This window comes from Asterias amurensis, chromosome 13, assembly GCF_032118995.1.
Source record: "Asterias amurensis chromosome 13, ASM3211899v1".
Classification (NCBI taxonomy): Eukaryota; Metazoa; Echinodermata; class Asteroidea; order Forcipulatida; family Asteriidae; genus Asterias; species Asterias amurensis.
In genome coordinates this window covers 3,154,310-3,169,225 of record NC_092660.1, presented here as the reverse complement: position 1 = coordinate 3,169,225, position 14,916 = coordinate 3,154,310, and the positions used below count along the sequence as shown (strand labels likewise).

Below are 14,916 nucleotides of genomic sequence, written 5' to 3'. Positions count from 1 at the left end.
AAGGCCACTTCAAGGTGGGCTACAATTATTTTTTACCAGATGCCATTGCCTCCTTCTCCTAGGGCTGAAACAGGGTTACCCCTTTTACAGTCCATAGGGATAAAGGCTTGGGTGTGATCAGTCTGAAGCCTGGGCAGTAGAGCAAAAAGCACTACAAATTGCGCCACATTACCTTGTAAAACATTACATGGTGCTGTCAGAATTAGGTCTCATAATTCAAACAAAGTCCCACATCTTGCAGGAAATACTGTATGTTACAGCACCAGAAGCTTCACTGCGTGACAGACATGTGCGCTATATAAGAAGCCACAGTTAATTATTATTATTATTACACCGGGGTCGACCCAGGGAAGCTAATCGAATCCACTCTGCATTATCAGCTGCACTGTTATACTAATTCCACTCTATCCACCCTCCAGGACGAGGGTGCCCGTGGGGAGCGACTATGGCGTGAGCTAGCCATGGAGAGGATCACCCACTCCATGGACTCTGCCCTGACAGCCCTGTACATCATGACCTCAGAGGCCATGCCCAAGGAGGTGTTCATCGAGGACGTCATCGACCGCATCACAAATCTAGCCAAGTTCCAGCTGCAGAATTCAATCTATCCTGAGTTTGACCCGGTGTATCGAGTCAGCGGTGATAAAAGTACGTTTCAAGCGTGTTTTTTATATTTTCTGCGAAGGCAAATGCGAAGCAAATTTTGACGTCACAGCCCTGTTTTCGCCCTGAATGTTTCGCTGGGGTTAAACACAATTGAACTGTTGGGAATTGTACGTTAGGAATTTGTGACTTCAAGTATTGCGTTGGCATACGCAGGAAGTATGAATCGGGCTTCACTCTGATCTTAGTTTGTAAGGGGGGGGTCTGTATGGACCCAATTCACCTGGGGCCCAAATTCATTTAGCTGTTTATCAGAAAATACTGTTTAGCAAATTTCCTAGCTATTTTCCAGCTCTAAAGTTACAACCAAAATATTCATGTTTAAAGGCAGTGGACACTTTTGGTAATTAACTTAGACTTTGAGGTCCCAAAATCAAGCATCTGAAAGCACACAACTTCGGGTGACAAGGGTGTTTTTTCTTTTATTAATATCTCGCAACTTCGACGACCAGATGAGTTCAACTTTCACAGGTTTTTTGTTTTATGCATATGTTCAGATACACCAAGTGAGAAGACTGGTCTTTGGCAATTACCAAAAGTGTCCAGTGTCTTTAAGTTATCCATCATTAATTGTGATAAATTGGCAGCGATTGCCGGCTGAATTTTTACAATTTCTGTGAATTACCCATTATTTTCTTCAGATGCTGTGTACACCAACATGAAGATGAAGCGAGCGCGTGCCCATGGCTCCAGTGAAAAGTCCATTCTTGCCCTGTACAACAAACTGTGTGTCTTAGTCTCCAACTTGGCCGAGTTGTTAGACATCCAGATCTTGACAGATTCAACGGTCTTGATGGTAAGTAGAAAATTATGTTGTCGGCGACAATGTGGGTCAAATTTTTATTGAACATAAATCTAACTCAGTAAGCAGGGAACCAGATTTAGAAAGAATAGAATGGACTAGTGTAAGCTTATATTTTGTAGTGCTTTTTATTCCATCAGCCAATCTCAATTGCTGGGATGCCTGCCCAGACGCCAGTGTCCAGACTGGCTGTCTAGAAAAATGTGGTGTTTTTTTTAATGACCTCTGGCCGCTCTCATTGACCATGTCACACTGACCAATATAAACATCCTATTTCCCCCATACTCGGTCATTTTTCTCTGTTCTGCACCTACTGACAGACCCTCCTAGTAAGCCCAGTGCATCGCACTGTACCCGGATCCAGTATTCTTATATCCTTTCCTGCTACTCCCTGTGATACACATCTTTGCAAAGCCATACAGTTCTGAGTAAATCTTCTTCAGTATTTTAGCCCAAGGATAAGAGTTTATTGGATTTGTTACTCTAGTAAAGATATGTTGTGTTATTTTCATCTTTGCCTTTAAGGTGTCATCCATTGGAACAGCGCCCTTCTTTGTGGAGAATATCAGCGAGCTTCAGCTCAGTGCTATGAAACTCATATCAACGGTAAGTTATACAGATATTTCCATGGTAAATGTTCCACCAGTCTATCCAACCTTGTTCCTCCTGTCAGGGTGTTTGAGCGTGAGACCAGGCTTTCTGCTTGTTCTTTGAAAAGCGTTTGTAACCGTTTGTTACAAAATGCATACGGGTAGAAAGATGTCGTAAAAGTAGAATGCAATGATCCACACAAACATGCCTCGAAACTGCATGGGTTTCCTTTTACCTCGTCGACTAACACGGTCGGCCATTGATGGGAGTAAAATTTTTGACACCCATAAACGGCCGACCGTGTTGGTTCGCACAGTAAAAGGAAAACCTCGTAATTTCAAGGCATGTTTGTGTGTATCATTGTATTCTACTTTTAAAACATCTTTCTAACCATATGCATTTTATTAAAAAAAAACGGTTACAAACGCTTGTTATAGACCAACTCGACTGATCCAAGGCAACGTGTTCCTTCAAATCACTTTTGTTAGACCAGTGCTGAGTAATTTGATAACCAGTTATTGGATATCAATTGATCTTTAAACAGAGCCTCCCAACAGAGGCTTGGGAAACAAAAAAAAATATTTTAAAAAACACCTCATTTTCTTTTGTTCATCTGTGAATAGGTGTTTTCCAAGTATGAGAAGCACAGGCAACTGATCTTGGAAGACATCTTTGCGTCGCTTGCAAGGTTGCCATCAAGTAAAAAGAACCTCAGAAATTTCAGGTGAGTGGGACTGTTCTGCCAGAACTCTGCTATTGTTATTATTCTGATTGTTAATAATACAGCCATCACAAATACGAACAACAACACAAAACACTATTTCCAGATTGGTTGGTCATTTGACCTACTTCTACTTCTCTACTCGGCAAAGTCCCATGATGGGATATCACGCCAAGATTACGCACCCGTTTGACCGATGAAGCAACTAGAATAGTTTAAGAGTGGATTTGAACTGGGAGAGCGGGGCAGTGACAACAGGCAGAGGAAGATTGTTTCATGCAGGGGTAATTCTTGGGGGAAAAAAAAGAGTTTTTGTAGATGTTGGTGCGGGGTGAAAAGAAATGGTAATTCAGTGGATGGCAACTGCGTGTTGATATACCGGGGGGAACAAGAGTCAGAAAGTTGAGTGGATTTATGGATGGTAGTTGGTTGTGAGCGATCCGATACATCATTGTAAGACTGGCATTTCTCCTATGGGTTTCTAGTGACTGTTAATTAGGCTCCTTGATCATAGAAGAGACACTTTCCATAGGATGGTATGTATTGAGAACGTATCTGGCGGCTCGTCTCTGAACCTGCTGCCCTACATCTTGGCCAAATTTCAAAGAGCTGCGCTTGATAAAGTAACACCAGTATTCTCACTTGGTGTAACAAAACTGAAAATTTGAATTGAATTGGTCATCAAACTTGCAAGAGAATAATGAAAAAAAGTTACCTTGTTGCACAAATGAGTATGCTTTCAGATGCCTAAAAAAGGCTTTTGGCCTGAGGTCTTTTAATGTTTGAGTGAGAACTTACCTCTTTCTCAAAAACTATGTTACTTCAGAGGGAGCCGTTCCTAACAATGTTTTATACTATCAACAGCTCTCCATTGCTCGTTACCAAGTAAGTTTTTATGCTAACAATTGTTTTGAGTAATTACCATTGCGCCACAGCACCTTGTAAAACATTACATGGTGCTACCAGAATTAGGTCTCATAATTCAAACGTAGTCCCACATCTGGCAGGAAATACTGTATGTTACAGCGCCAGGAGCGTCACTGGGTGACGGACATGTGCGCTATGCGCTATGTAAGAAGCCACAACTATTATTATTTTTGTGTACCCACCAGGCTGAACCAGGACACCAATATCCAGATGGTGACAGCTCTGGTATTGCAGTTGATTCAATGCGTCGTGGTGTTACATCAACCTAAAGAAGACGTTGAGAACAATCAGAGCGGATCCGATTCAGAGTATGAGTACGATTTCGACGATGAAGATACCAAAAAGTCACGAGATGTAAGTGATTTTATTTATTTATTTATGTTAAAATCTTTGGACAGTATAAAAGTCTTGACCAGGAGTAGTCCAGGGATATTTTATCTTTTCCCCTTTTCCCCTTTACCCCTTAATTTTTTTTTTTTAAATGGTTTTGTTAGTTTTGTAGGCCCTTTTTGGCTTGTCTTTTTTTTTTTCAAGATGAGATTTAGGCCTGTTTTACTCTGTAATTATTTGGGGGTTTTTCATGTGACCCCAAGTAGAACAGTCCTTTGTTAAAGGAACGCGTTGCCTTGGATCGGTCGAGTTGGTCTTTGAAAAGCGTTTGTAATCATTTGTTATAAAATGCATATGATTAGAAAGATATTTTAAAAGTAGAATATAATGATCCACACAAGTATCCCTCAAAACTGTGTGGTTTTCCTTTTACCTCGTCGACTAACACGGGCGGTCAAATTTTTTACTCCCATAATGGCCGACCATGTTAGTTCGCAAAGTAAAAGGAGGCAAATCGTCTTTCTAACCTTATGCATTTTATAACAAACGGTTACAAACGCTTTTCAAAAACCAACTCGACCGATTCAAGGCAACGTGTTCCTTTAACTGATGGGCTACCCTGTTTAAATACAACAAAATTGATGAATGTTGATGTATATGTGCTATAACCAAAAACACCCAAAGCTCTTAAGGTCTTTGGGTCACCAACCCCATGGCTCTGCTTACCGCAACATTCTGCGCTTGTGATCACCATTATTTACAAAAAGGACAAGCACCAAATGTATGCACTAGCTTTGTAAGCAAAGGGTTCCTAGTGCCATGGAGTACAAGTTCCTTGCTATCTTTGAAGAACACTTGTCGTAAGCGCCAATTCTTTGCTTACGTAAAGCAGAGCCATAAAATTTAGCCTTTTTTTTCTGTTTTCTGACTTTCTAATGTTGGCAAGTCCTTACTTGCTTGTCTTGTTTCCCTATTTGGGTTTGTTGGTGTTTAAAGACACTGGACACTGTTAGTTATTATCAAATCTCACTTTGTGTATCTCAACATAAAATATCAAACCTGTGAAAATTTGAGCTCAATGGTCATCGAAGTTGCAAAATAATAATGACTGAAAAAACACCCTTGTCACACTAAGTTGTATGCTTTCAGATGCTTGATATCGAGACCTCAAAGTCTAAATTTGAGGTCTCGAAATCAAATTTGTGTAAACTTACTTCTTCCTCGAAAACTACGTTACTTCAGAGGGAGCCGTTTCTCACAACGTTTTATACTATCAACCTCTCCCCATTACTCGTAATGCCAAGTAAGGTTTAATGCTATTAATTATTTTGAGTAATTACCAATAGTGTCCACTGCCTTTAAAAGGGAGAGGTTAATGTTTGTAATGACAGTTTGCTTTTTGCTGAACTAAAGGAAGATTATTAATTTTGGTTTTTACCCATACACCGATGTGTGTTAGCACAGTATACTCAGTACTTTCCTGAGTCCTGTGAAAAAATATCACAGGCATGTTACTCTGGTGGGATTCGAACCTACGGCCCTTGCAATTCTAGAGCAGTGTCTTACCAACTAGATTCGCGAGGTTGCCCGGTAGCTAGAGGCAGTTCGAATCCTATGTTTTGGCAGCGGGTATTTTTGTTATTTTTGTTTTTTAATGTTGTACCATGTTCTTTCTCTTTGATTGACAGGCCGATAAAGATGTCATGATCGTGAATACTTACGAGACAGCTGTAAGAACGGGGCAAAACTTCTTATCAGTTTTCCTGAAGAAGTAAGTATTATTAGTTTTATGGAATTTATATACAAAGTCTTGCCACTGGTGGATGGAGAGGCTCTGGGCCCAAGTTCATAAAGCCTGTAAGCACAAAAACTTGCTTAGCACAGACAAATATTTCTTTACAGAAACGGGTTACCAGCCAAAATTACATTAAATTTCTTAAACTTCTACAGGTTTGTCAATTTATGTGTATGTATCTGAAGTAACATAGTTTTCGAGAAAGAAGTAATTTTCTATGAATTTGATTTCAAGACCTCAGATTTAGAATTTGAGGTCTCAAAATCAACATCTGAAAGCACACAACTTCATGTTTCTTTCATTATTATCTCGCAACTTGGACGACCAATTGAGCTCAAATTTCCACAGGTTTGTTATATGCATATGTTGAGTTACACCAAGTGAGAAGACTGGTCTTTGACATTACCAATAGTGTCCATTGTCTTTAAGAGAACATGTTCTGGAGGAATCTCTTCTGATTCTTATTTTATTTGAAACAGGTGCGTAAGTCGAGACGAAGAGGACTATCGACCTCTTTTTGAAAACTTTGTCCAGGATCTTCTGTCTTCTGTCAATAAACCGGAATGGCCCGCAGCCGAGCTGCTCTTGAGTTTACTTGGGAGATTACTGGTAAGTTAAACGTCCGGTCTGTACGTGTGGAAACATTTGATCGTTTTTCACACCTCTGTCTTAAGCCCAGTTCATACTTACTGCGAATAGGAATTCGATATGAATTTTGATGTCACAGGGCTGTTTTCGCAGCAAATGTTTTGCAGGAGTTGAGGACATTTCACTAGTCTGTCAGCTTTTTCACTTGTCCATATTTCATATCCAGTAATGAACCACGAGAGAAACTGACTGGGTAAATTTTAAGTAGTTTTGGTTTGAACAAAGACAAATTGACGGGGGTGGGACATAAACTAACTTACCTTTTTGCACTGACGCAAAAAAACGGTATTAAAATTTCTTATATCTTATCTTGTACTACAGATGCATCAGTTTAACAATCGCTCCAATGACATGACGATGCGTGTGTCGTCTTTAGACTACCTTGGACAGATTGCCAGTAGGTTAAGGAAGCACGCAGTCTCTAGCAATATGGACCAAGAAACTCTGGACACTATTGTCAATCAGGTAGGACAGTGTTTCCTTATATATTTGGTTTGTGTGTATCTATTCTCAGTTCTGAAAAGAACTGTCCTGCTTTTTAACTATTATCCGGGCGGATGGTATTAAAATCATAATTAACTGTACTACCGCGGAGCCGTTTCTTAAATTGATCTCAACGCTTCGACTAGCTTGCTCTAGTCATCGTCAGCAGACTGAAGAGGTTTATTTATAGGGTTTCAGAGGATCCAGTGTAAGTCAATCAATGCTCTGATTGGTTGTGTGGTCGGCGGGCTCAGGGCTATTAATAGGTTGCCCATTGTTTCTCCTGTGGTTTTTCTTTAGAACAAATCGCACACAGTATAGACTGATCCGACGCGCACCGGCGCACAAGTGTTTAGCACCGCGCGCCATTGCTGAGGTGTACATGTGCCTAGTTTTGTGCACAAAGACATGAGGAATTCAGGTGCATGATAAAAGGCGTCAGCTGAAGTCTTTTATTATTTGTGTGAGAAATGACCTCTTCCTCATTAACTACATTACTTCAGAGTAAGCCATTTCTCACAATGTTTTATACTACCAACAGCTCTTCCATTGCTTGTTACCAAGTTTTAATGCAAACAATTATTTTGAGTAATTACCAATAGTGTCCAGTGCATTTCAGGCTATGCAGAAAATTATCCAGTGCCTTCAAGTGAAAATAAGATGGCTGTACACCCGTTATTTACTATCCAATTATCTGTTTTTATAGACGAGTGCAGCCTGCGGTGATGAGTCTCCGACAGATGCTAAAGACGCTGACAACCGAGACTACATCCAGACGTTACAGCAGTCTATGCTAGACTACCTGTCTTACAACAGTCAAAATGATCCTGCTATACTGGTAAGATGGTAAATTAAGGGAATAAAGGGACCCTTCTACATTGCTCAGTGGTTCCAAGACACCAATGCGTTATATAAGAACTATTTATTATTATTAATATTGTTTGGTGAAACCCATTTGTTTGTTTTCATACCCAGTGTGCGAGACACTTCTACATTGCTCAGTCGTTCCGAGACACCAATGCGTTATTTAAGAACTATTTAATATTATTAATATTGTTTAGTGAAACCCATGTGTTTGTTTTCTTACCCAGTTTGCGAGACACTTCTACGTTGCTCAGTGGTTCCGAGACACCACGGCCGAGGTGGAGCAAACCATCAAGGCACCAAGGCCTCAACGAGACGACAGCGATGAGGACAGCGAAGGGGAAGACCCCCCGGTGGACAACACCACCGATATCATCCAAGCTGCCGAGAGGAGGAAACTCTTCTTGAAGTCTTTCATCAAAGTCTCCTCCAAGTCCAACCTTTCCTTTAAGTGAGTATTATTGCATTTTTCCCAGAAATATTTAATTAAATTAAATAAAATCACACATATACAATTATTCCAGAGAATCATCCTAATATTACCCAGTTTGTATGAAGGTTATTTTTAGAAGTCTTGTAAAGGTCAAAATTTTACTTCATATTTAACTCTAAAGCCTGGCTCATACTCCCTGCGAATGCGAATGCTAAGCGAATTTTACGCAATTTTTTTGTAAATTTGACATCTCTAGTATGTTTTCGCTGCAAATATATAGAAGAGTCGAGCACAGCGCATCTGCTGCGAAATATACAAATTTGTGACCTCAAAATTCGCTTCGCATTCGCAGGAAGTATGAACCGGGCCTAACTATTTTCATGATTCATTTCTGCAGTAATGTGATTTTTTTTATTTGTCCAAGTCCAACCTTTCCTTTGAGGGAGTAATTGCATTATATTTAGTTTTTAATTTACAAAATCATCTCAACTATTTTGTGTTCAAGAGAATGAATTATTATCTGTTATTTGATTTTTATTCAGAAAAACTGTGATTAAAATGGCCTGAAGAGTCTCAAAAGCTTTTACCAAAATGTTTTCTACTTTTTCCAAGGATCCAAATATCATGCTATACCCGATCCATGGTAGTGAAACTTCAGTGATTGTTCTTATTGAGGAATCCAAACTCTTCAAGTCTCATTTAAAGTATTACATCTCACAGTTAAACTACATTCCTGAGGGGTTAGAGTCCCGCTGTTCTGTAACAATGAAACTTTGATGTTGTTTTTTTATCTTTTCGTAGGAGATCAAGACACATCTTAACCTATGAGAGTTCATCCCTTGTAGCTAGGTACCTTGCCTCCAAGAGACCCTTCTCACAAAGTTTTGACATCTATCTTAGCCAGGTAAGTCTCTTCCACAGTTGAAATACTTTTCTGAAGAACATATTTGAGCCTTTTAGCTGGGGCCAATTTCATAGCGCTGCTAAGCACACAAATTTGCTTAGCATGACATTTTGGCCTCGATAAAAACAGAATCACCAACCAAATTTCCACGTGGTTTTCAGGATAAGCAACAGCTGAATACCAGTAACAAGAAATTTGCTGCAAATGGAAATATGGTTGGTAATCCTATTTTTATCAAGGAAGAAATTTCATGCTAAGCAGATTTTTGTGCGTAGTAGTCCTATGAAAGTGGGCCCTGCATTGTAAATTGGCATCCTTGGCTTATATAACCACAAAGCAGACAACAGCTATTTCTCTTATTCAAACACTGGTTCAAAGTTCATGAGAAAGGAGAGGGAACGAGAAAGACATCCCCATGGTCCAACCCTCCCTCTAACTACAACCTGTGACATCTGCTTGAGAGTATGTGGCTCACGGATCAGACTTTTGAGCTAACCAATGTGTACAATGTTGTCAAGACAATAGAAATAGTAAAATATGTGCAGGGTTTTTAAGTTTGGAATGATTTCAATGATAATCACTGTATGCTTTCATGGAGCTGAGGTTTTTTAGAAATGAATTAAATGGCCCAGTGACCAAGGGTAATAATGTTGGAATCGCTTTGAGGCGCCCTTCTGGTGTGTAAAGTGCGATGTATAAAATGGCTATCATTATTATTATTATTTATCTGATTAGATTCTGCGGGTGCTTAGCGAGACAGCAGTAGCTGTAAGAACGAAAGCGATGAAGTGTTTGTCCTCGGTGGTAGCAGCTGATCCTTCTGTCTTGGGCAGGGTAAGTTAACTCAGCTCATTCTAGCAGCACATCCGGTCGGTAGAGTTAAAGGGCGGCTACATTATGCTCAGAAATATATAGTTGTTACATTTTTGTAATAGATGCAGTCTATAGGAAACAGAAAAACGTGAGGTCAAACGAACTTGCGCGACAAAGGAATTGTGACTTCATCGGCGCTACTTGATGTGAAAATAGCGCCCTCAGTTGGCCAAAGCTGGAGAATTGAACCCACCCTAAGTTAGAACGGGTAACTCGTCCCAACTTGAGATAGGATTAATCCTAGCGTTTTGTGAAATCGGCTGCAAAATCAAAATGAAAAGAAGAAAAAAAATCTTGAGTCCTGACACAGTTCAATATGCTTTTAACTGTTTTTATTTGAACAATTAAGCACTACTCTGTAAGATAAGTACGAGAAGATTGATCTGTCTTTTGGGGGTATTCAATGCATAGGCTAATAATCGATTAAATTGAAAAGTATTCCAGACTGAAAGGTCAACATTTGAACATAGTTTGTTTCCATTCATGTCGTTTCACAGAGGTCATTTAAAAAAAAACAATACCGATGAAGTTGTCTGGTCATAGATTTAAAGACCCAACACTAAAACCACTGGCCTCTGGCCTGCGCTCCAGTGAAACTGGAGCTCTGGGCCCAATTTCATAGAGCTGCTAAGCACAACAATTTGCTTAGCATGAAATTTTTTGCCTTGATAAAAACAGGATTACCAACCAAATTTCCACGTGATTTTCAGGATAAGCAAACAACAGCTGAATACCTGTAACAAGCAATATGCAACAAATGGAAATTTGGTTGGTAATCCTGTTTTTATCAAGGAAGAAATTTTTGTGCTAAGCAGCTCTAGGAAATTTGGCCCTGGTGAGGTTAGAGACTTGTAACCGTTCCCCCACTTGTATCTATTGGAAAATTATTGCATTACAAAAGGTAAACTTGACCTTGGATCCCCTCATAGATGGTTTGATTCTAACTTGTTTTTCTCCCTACAGGCTGATGTTCAACGGGGAGTGCACTGTAGGTTCATGGATCAGTCCACCAGCGTCAGGGAGGCTGCGGTAGAGTTAGTCGGCAAGTTTGTGCTGATGAAGCCGGAGTTGATCAATCGCTACTACAGCATGCTCATTGAAAGAATACTTGTAAGTCAAGTCTTCATTCTTTCTAGCCTATTTCACTCCACTGCAGGAGGAAAGCTTCTTAAAAATAATAATAATAGTCGATATTAATATAGCGCTTTATACACCCGAAGGGCATCTCAAAGCGCTGAAACATACAGTATTTCCTGCAAGGTATGTGGAACTAGGTTGTTGAATTATGAGATCTACTCCTTTTACATAGCACCATGTAATGGTTTATGGTGCTGTGGCGCAATATGCCCCTAATCCAGCCAGGAACACCGGGCGAACCCCTTCTCTTTTCGATAAGTGCACTGGGTTCTTTTACGTGCGTTACACAACACACAGGACCAACTTCTTAACATCCCATCCGAAGGACGAAGCAATGGTTAAGTGTCTTGCTGAAGGACACAAGTTTCACAGCTGGGGATTCAAACCCACACTCAGCTGATCAGAAACACCAGAGTTTGAATTTGATGCTCTTGACTGCTGGACATTTTTTTTGTTTCTTCACCAGTTCTCCATTGCACTCTATCCTGAGATGTTTGTTGCCAATCAAAGTCCCATTTTGTACTTCGTTCACCTCTCCCTATTCTGTTTCGTCTCCCTCTTTTTCATGTTCAGTTTCTTGGAGTCCAGATGGTTGTTTTGCATACCCACATGTTCGTTGCTGTAGACCATCAGAACTTGAGTTTGATTCATTGGGTGTCATGGCCAAGTGGTTTAGAGCGTCGAATTCAAGTTCTGGTGGTTAGGTCATCAGAGTGTGGGTTCGAATCCACTTGTGTCCTTGAGCAAGATACTTTACTATCATTGCTTCTCTTCGCCCAGGGGTATAAATAGGTACTTGCGGCGGTAGAGGTTGATAGAGTGTATGAAAGAGCCACTGAAGTGTTGCGGTTGCCCAGTGTAATATACTCCAAAGTAAAGCATTGATGCAGTTTTGTAAAATGCACTATATTAGAACTTGTTATTAGACCGCCCGGCCCCATCACGCTGGTGGATAATAGTAATATTTTATGTTTGATTTGTTTTTTAGGATACTGGTATCAGTGTACGTAAACGAGTCATCAAAACACTACGTGACATCTGCATTGAGCAGCCAGACTTCCCCAAGGTGCCTGAAATTTGTAACAAAATCATTCGTCGAGTGAACGACGAAGAAGGAATCAAGGTAAATATCTGCCTGGTGGCGGTAGCTTACTTCTCCAAGCCCATATCTGCTTGACTACAGGATTTCTTGTAAAACACACAAATGTTGTTAATGCCTAGCTATTGGAAAACCGACAGATGCACAAGAAGGTAGCATATTTGTTAATAATCTCTTTACTAGTGATATGAGATGGGCTGAGTTCTTAATTGGTCTCAATGTTGCGTCTAGCTTACTCTAGTCATTGTCCGTCTCCTGACAAGTTCTCAAAAGAACATGATCTACCTTGCAAGTAGATACACACATGGTGTTATTGCAAACCATATATATATTATAAGTTATCACACAACATCATCATCATCATCATCATCATCCCTAAATATAGCGTGTCTGCGTCCCATATCCTTCGGCCTCGTTGGATATGGGACGCAGACGCGCTATATTTTTAAGTTTAGAATGTATTTTGTGCACTGTTTGTATATGGAGCGTGACGCATTGACACTCGCAATACGCACTGTGCAATAAAAACAGAAAGTAGTTTATAGGTTTTTATCCCCCTCCAGTTCAAGCATCATGGATTAGCGTGTTCTGGAAGATAATGATAATTCACCATGCAATTTCTCATATCCCATAAAATGTTCTTGGAAGTTCTGGAAAATATCCAGTTGGCTGAATTTAATTATTTCTATCATTTTGACAGAAACTTGTGAATGAGACATTCCAACAGATGTGGTTTACGCCGTTGCCGACGGCGAACACGGATAAACTTCTCAAGAGAGCCCTTAATGTCATCGAGGTTGTCGCAGCGAGCAAAGAATCAGGCTATGATTGGCTGGAACAACTTCTAACAAACGTTAGTAGTAACTTTAGGCCAGCAAATTCAATTTCTGGTGATTAAGAGTGTGGGTTTGAATCCCGGTCATGAGACTTGTGTCCTTGAGCAAGAAACTTTACTATAAGCGCTTCTTTTCAGCCAGGGGTATAAATGGGTACTTGCGTGGGTAGAGGTTGATATGGTGTCTGAGTTTGTTTCTATGAAGAGCCCAAGCTTTTGATTGATCTTTTTTTTTTCCATCAATTTTATCAGAGGTTATGTTTGAATCATTTTTAAACTTGATGAAGTTGTTGAACTATTAAAGAATGCTCAATAAGTTGTGTTTTCTTTGTTTCTTTCCTTCAGTTATTAAAAGCAGAGGAAGACTCGAGACAGAAACCAGTACAGAAAGCTTGTTTGCAGATCACAGACTGTCTGGTTGAACATGTACTCAGATTAGAACTACAGTCGACAGGTATCCCAACTGTCTATATTCTTGTAAATATAGTTTACCACACAAGGTTTAAATGTGCTGTAGGCGATCGAGTACATTATCTTATAAAGGGTCTGGGTAGATTTTGTAGAACACAAAATCACAGATTTTTATTAAACTTACACATTTTGAAAACAATGTTGGTAGAAAGCTTCCCTTAAAATATTACTTGCAATGGTAAGGAAGAGAGGTTTGAGTACAATTGTAAGTGTTAAATTAGCATTACTTTGACAAAACCAACATATAACCCTACCTTCTAACGCAATGATAATCTTTTTAGAATTTGTAAATAATTTTGTTGGTGTTATTGTTAACATCAGAATCGTCTGCTGAAGGCAAGGCCAGCAGTCAGCGTCTCGTCAGCTGTCTTCAGACGTTGTATCTCTTCAGTAAAGTCAAGCCTGCCCTCATGCTTGCCCATGCCATGACATTTCAACCCTACCTCAGCACAAGATGCAGTGTAAGTAAACTGTTAAATGCTAACCAGTAGCCACGACCTAGCTTGACCTCATCAATGGCTCTTCCTCATTGATGAGAATTTTACCAAAGTTTTCACCAATGTACAAACTTCGAAAAAATTCGCCAAAGAAAAAGATGTTACGCAAAGGGCATTTATGAATGGGAATAAAAGAGTAGTGACTTGTTCTTAGACAGGCGTTTAAAACCTTGCGCTGTCTTATCGTACGACCACGACCGGTTTTAAATGGCCGTCTAAGAACTCGTCGCTACCCTTTTATTCCCTAATAAATGATGGTGGCAGTGATTTGATGTATAGTTCTCTAAACGATTTGCTTGCAGACGCACGGTGATTTCCTTGTGGTGCACAACGTCGCCCGTATCCTGGAGCTAGTGGTGCCTCTGATGGATCACCCCAGCGAGATATTCCTGGCCAGTTTAGAAGAAGACATGATGAAGCTCATCATCAGACATGGTCAAACAGTAAGTCAATTTAATTAAGTAGGATTTCTACTCAACCACATGTCTTGTGTCTTGGCTTAGCTGTAGCTCTGGTGTGTCTGATCAGCAGAGTGTGGGTTCGAGTCCCTGTCGAGACACATTTGTCCTTAAGCAAGACACTTCACCATGATGCTACTTCCTTCGGATGGAACGTTAACTGTTGGTACCATGTGTTGTGTGTAGTGCAGTAAAGAACCCAGTGCACTTATTAAAAAGGGGTTTCGCCCCAGTGTTACTGGTTTGATTGGCATCATATTGCGCCACAGCACCTTGTAAACTATTACATGCTGCTATATAAAAGGAGTACATGTAGGTCTCATAATTCAAATGTAGTCCCACACACCCTGCAGAAAAATACTGTATATTAAAGCGCCTTGAGCGT

The 14,916-nt window shown here is 40.1% G+C and overlaps 1 protein-coding gene across 2 annotated transcripts in view; it reads left to right on the top strand.

Moving 5' to 3' along the window:
- Nucleotides 1-14,916, top strand: part of LOC139945816 (nipped-B-like protein A) — a 48,755-nt gene that overhangs the window by 14,801 nt on the left and 19,038 nt on the right. For both annotated transcript variants that reach the window (XM_071943276.1, XM_071943275.1), the window contains exons 14-31: nt 420-648; nt 1,305-1,459; nt 1,991-2,071; nt 2,680-2,780; nt 3,890-4,058; nt 5,723-5,805; nt 6,309-6,438; nt 6,799-6,942; nt 7,667-7,798; nt 8,052-8,275; nt 9,059-9,161; nt 9,897-9,995; nt 10,998-11,144; nt 12,160-12,294; nt 12,971-13,123; nt 13,451-13,559; nt 13,898-14,037; nt 14,376-14,516. In XM_071943276.1, the coding sequence (XP_071799377.1) occupies nt 420-648; nt 1,305-1,459; nt 1,991-2,071; nt 2,680-2,780; nt 3,890-4,058; nt 5,723-5,805; nt 6,309-6,438; nt 6,799-6,942; nt 7,667-7,798; nt 8,052-8,275; nt 9,059-9,161; nt 9,897-9,995; nt 10,998-11,144; nt 12,160-12,294; nt 12,971-13,123; nt 13,451-13,559; nt 13,898-14,037; nt 14,376-14,516 (2,475 nt within the window). The remainder of the gene's footprint in view (nt 1-419; nt 649-1,304; nt 1,460-1,990; nt 2,072-2,679; nt 2,781-3,889; nt 4,059-5,722; nt 5,806-6,308; nt 6,439-6,798; nt 6,943-7,666; nt 7,799-8,051; nt 8,276-9,058; nt 9,162-9,896; nt 9,996-10,997; nt 11,145-12,159; nt 12,295-12,970; nt 13,124-13,450; nt 13,560-13,897; nt 14,038-14,375; nt 14,517-14,916) is intronic.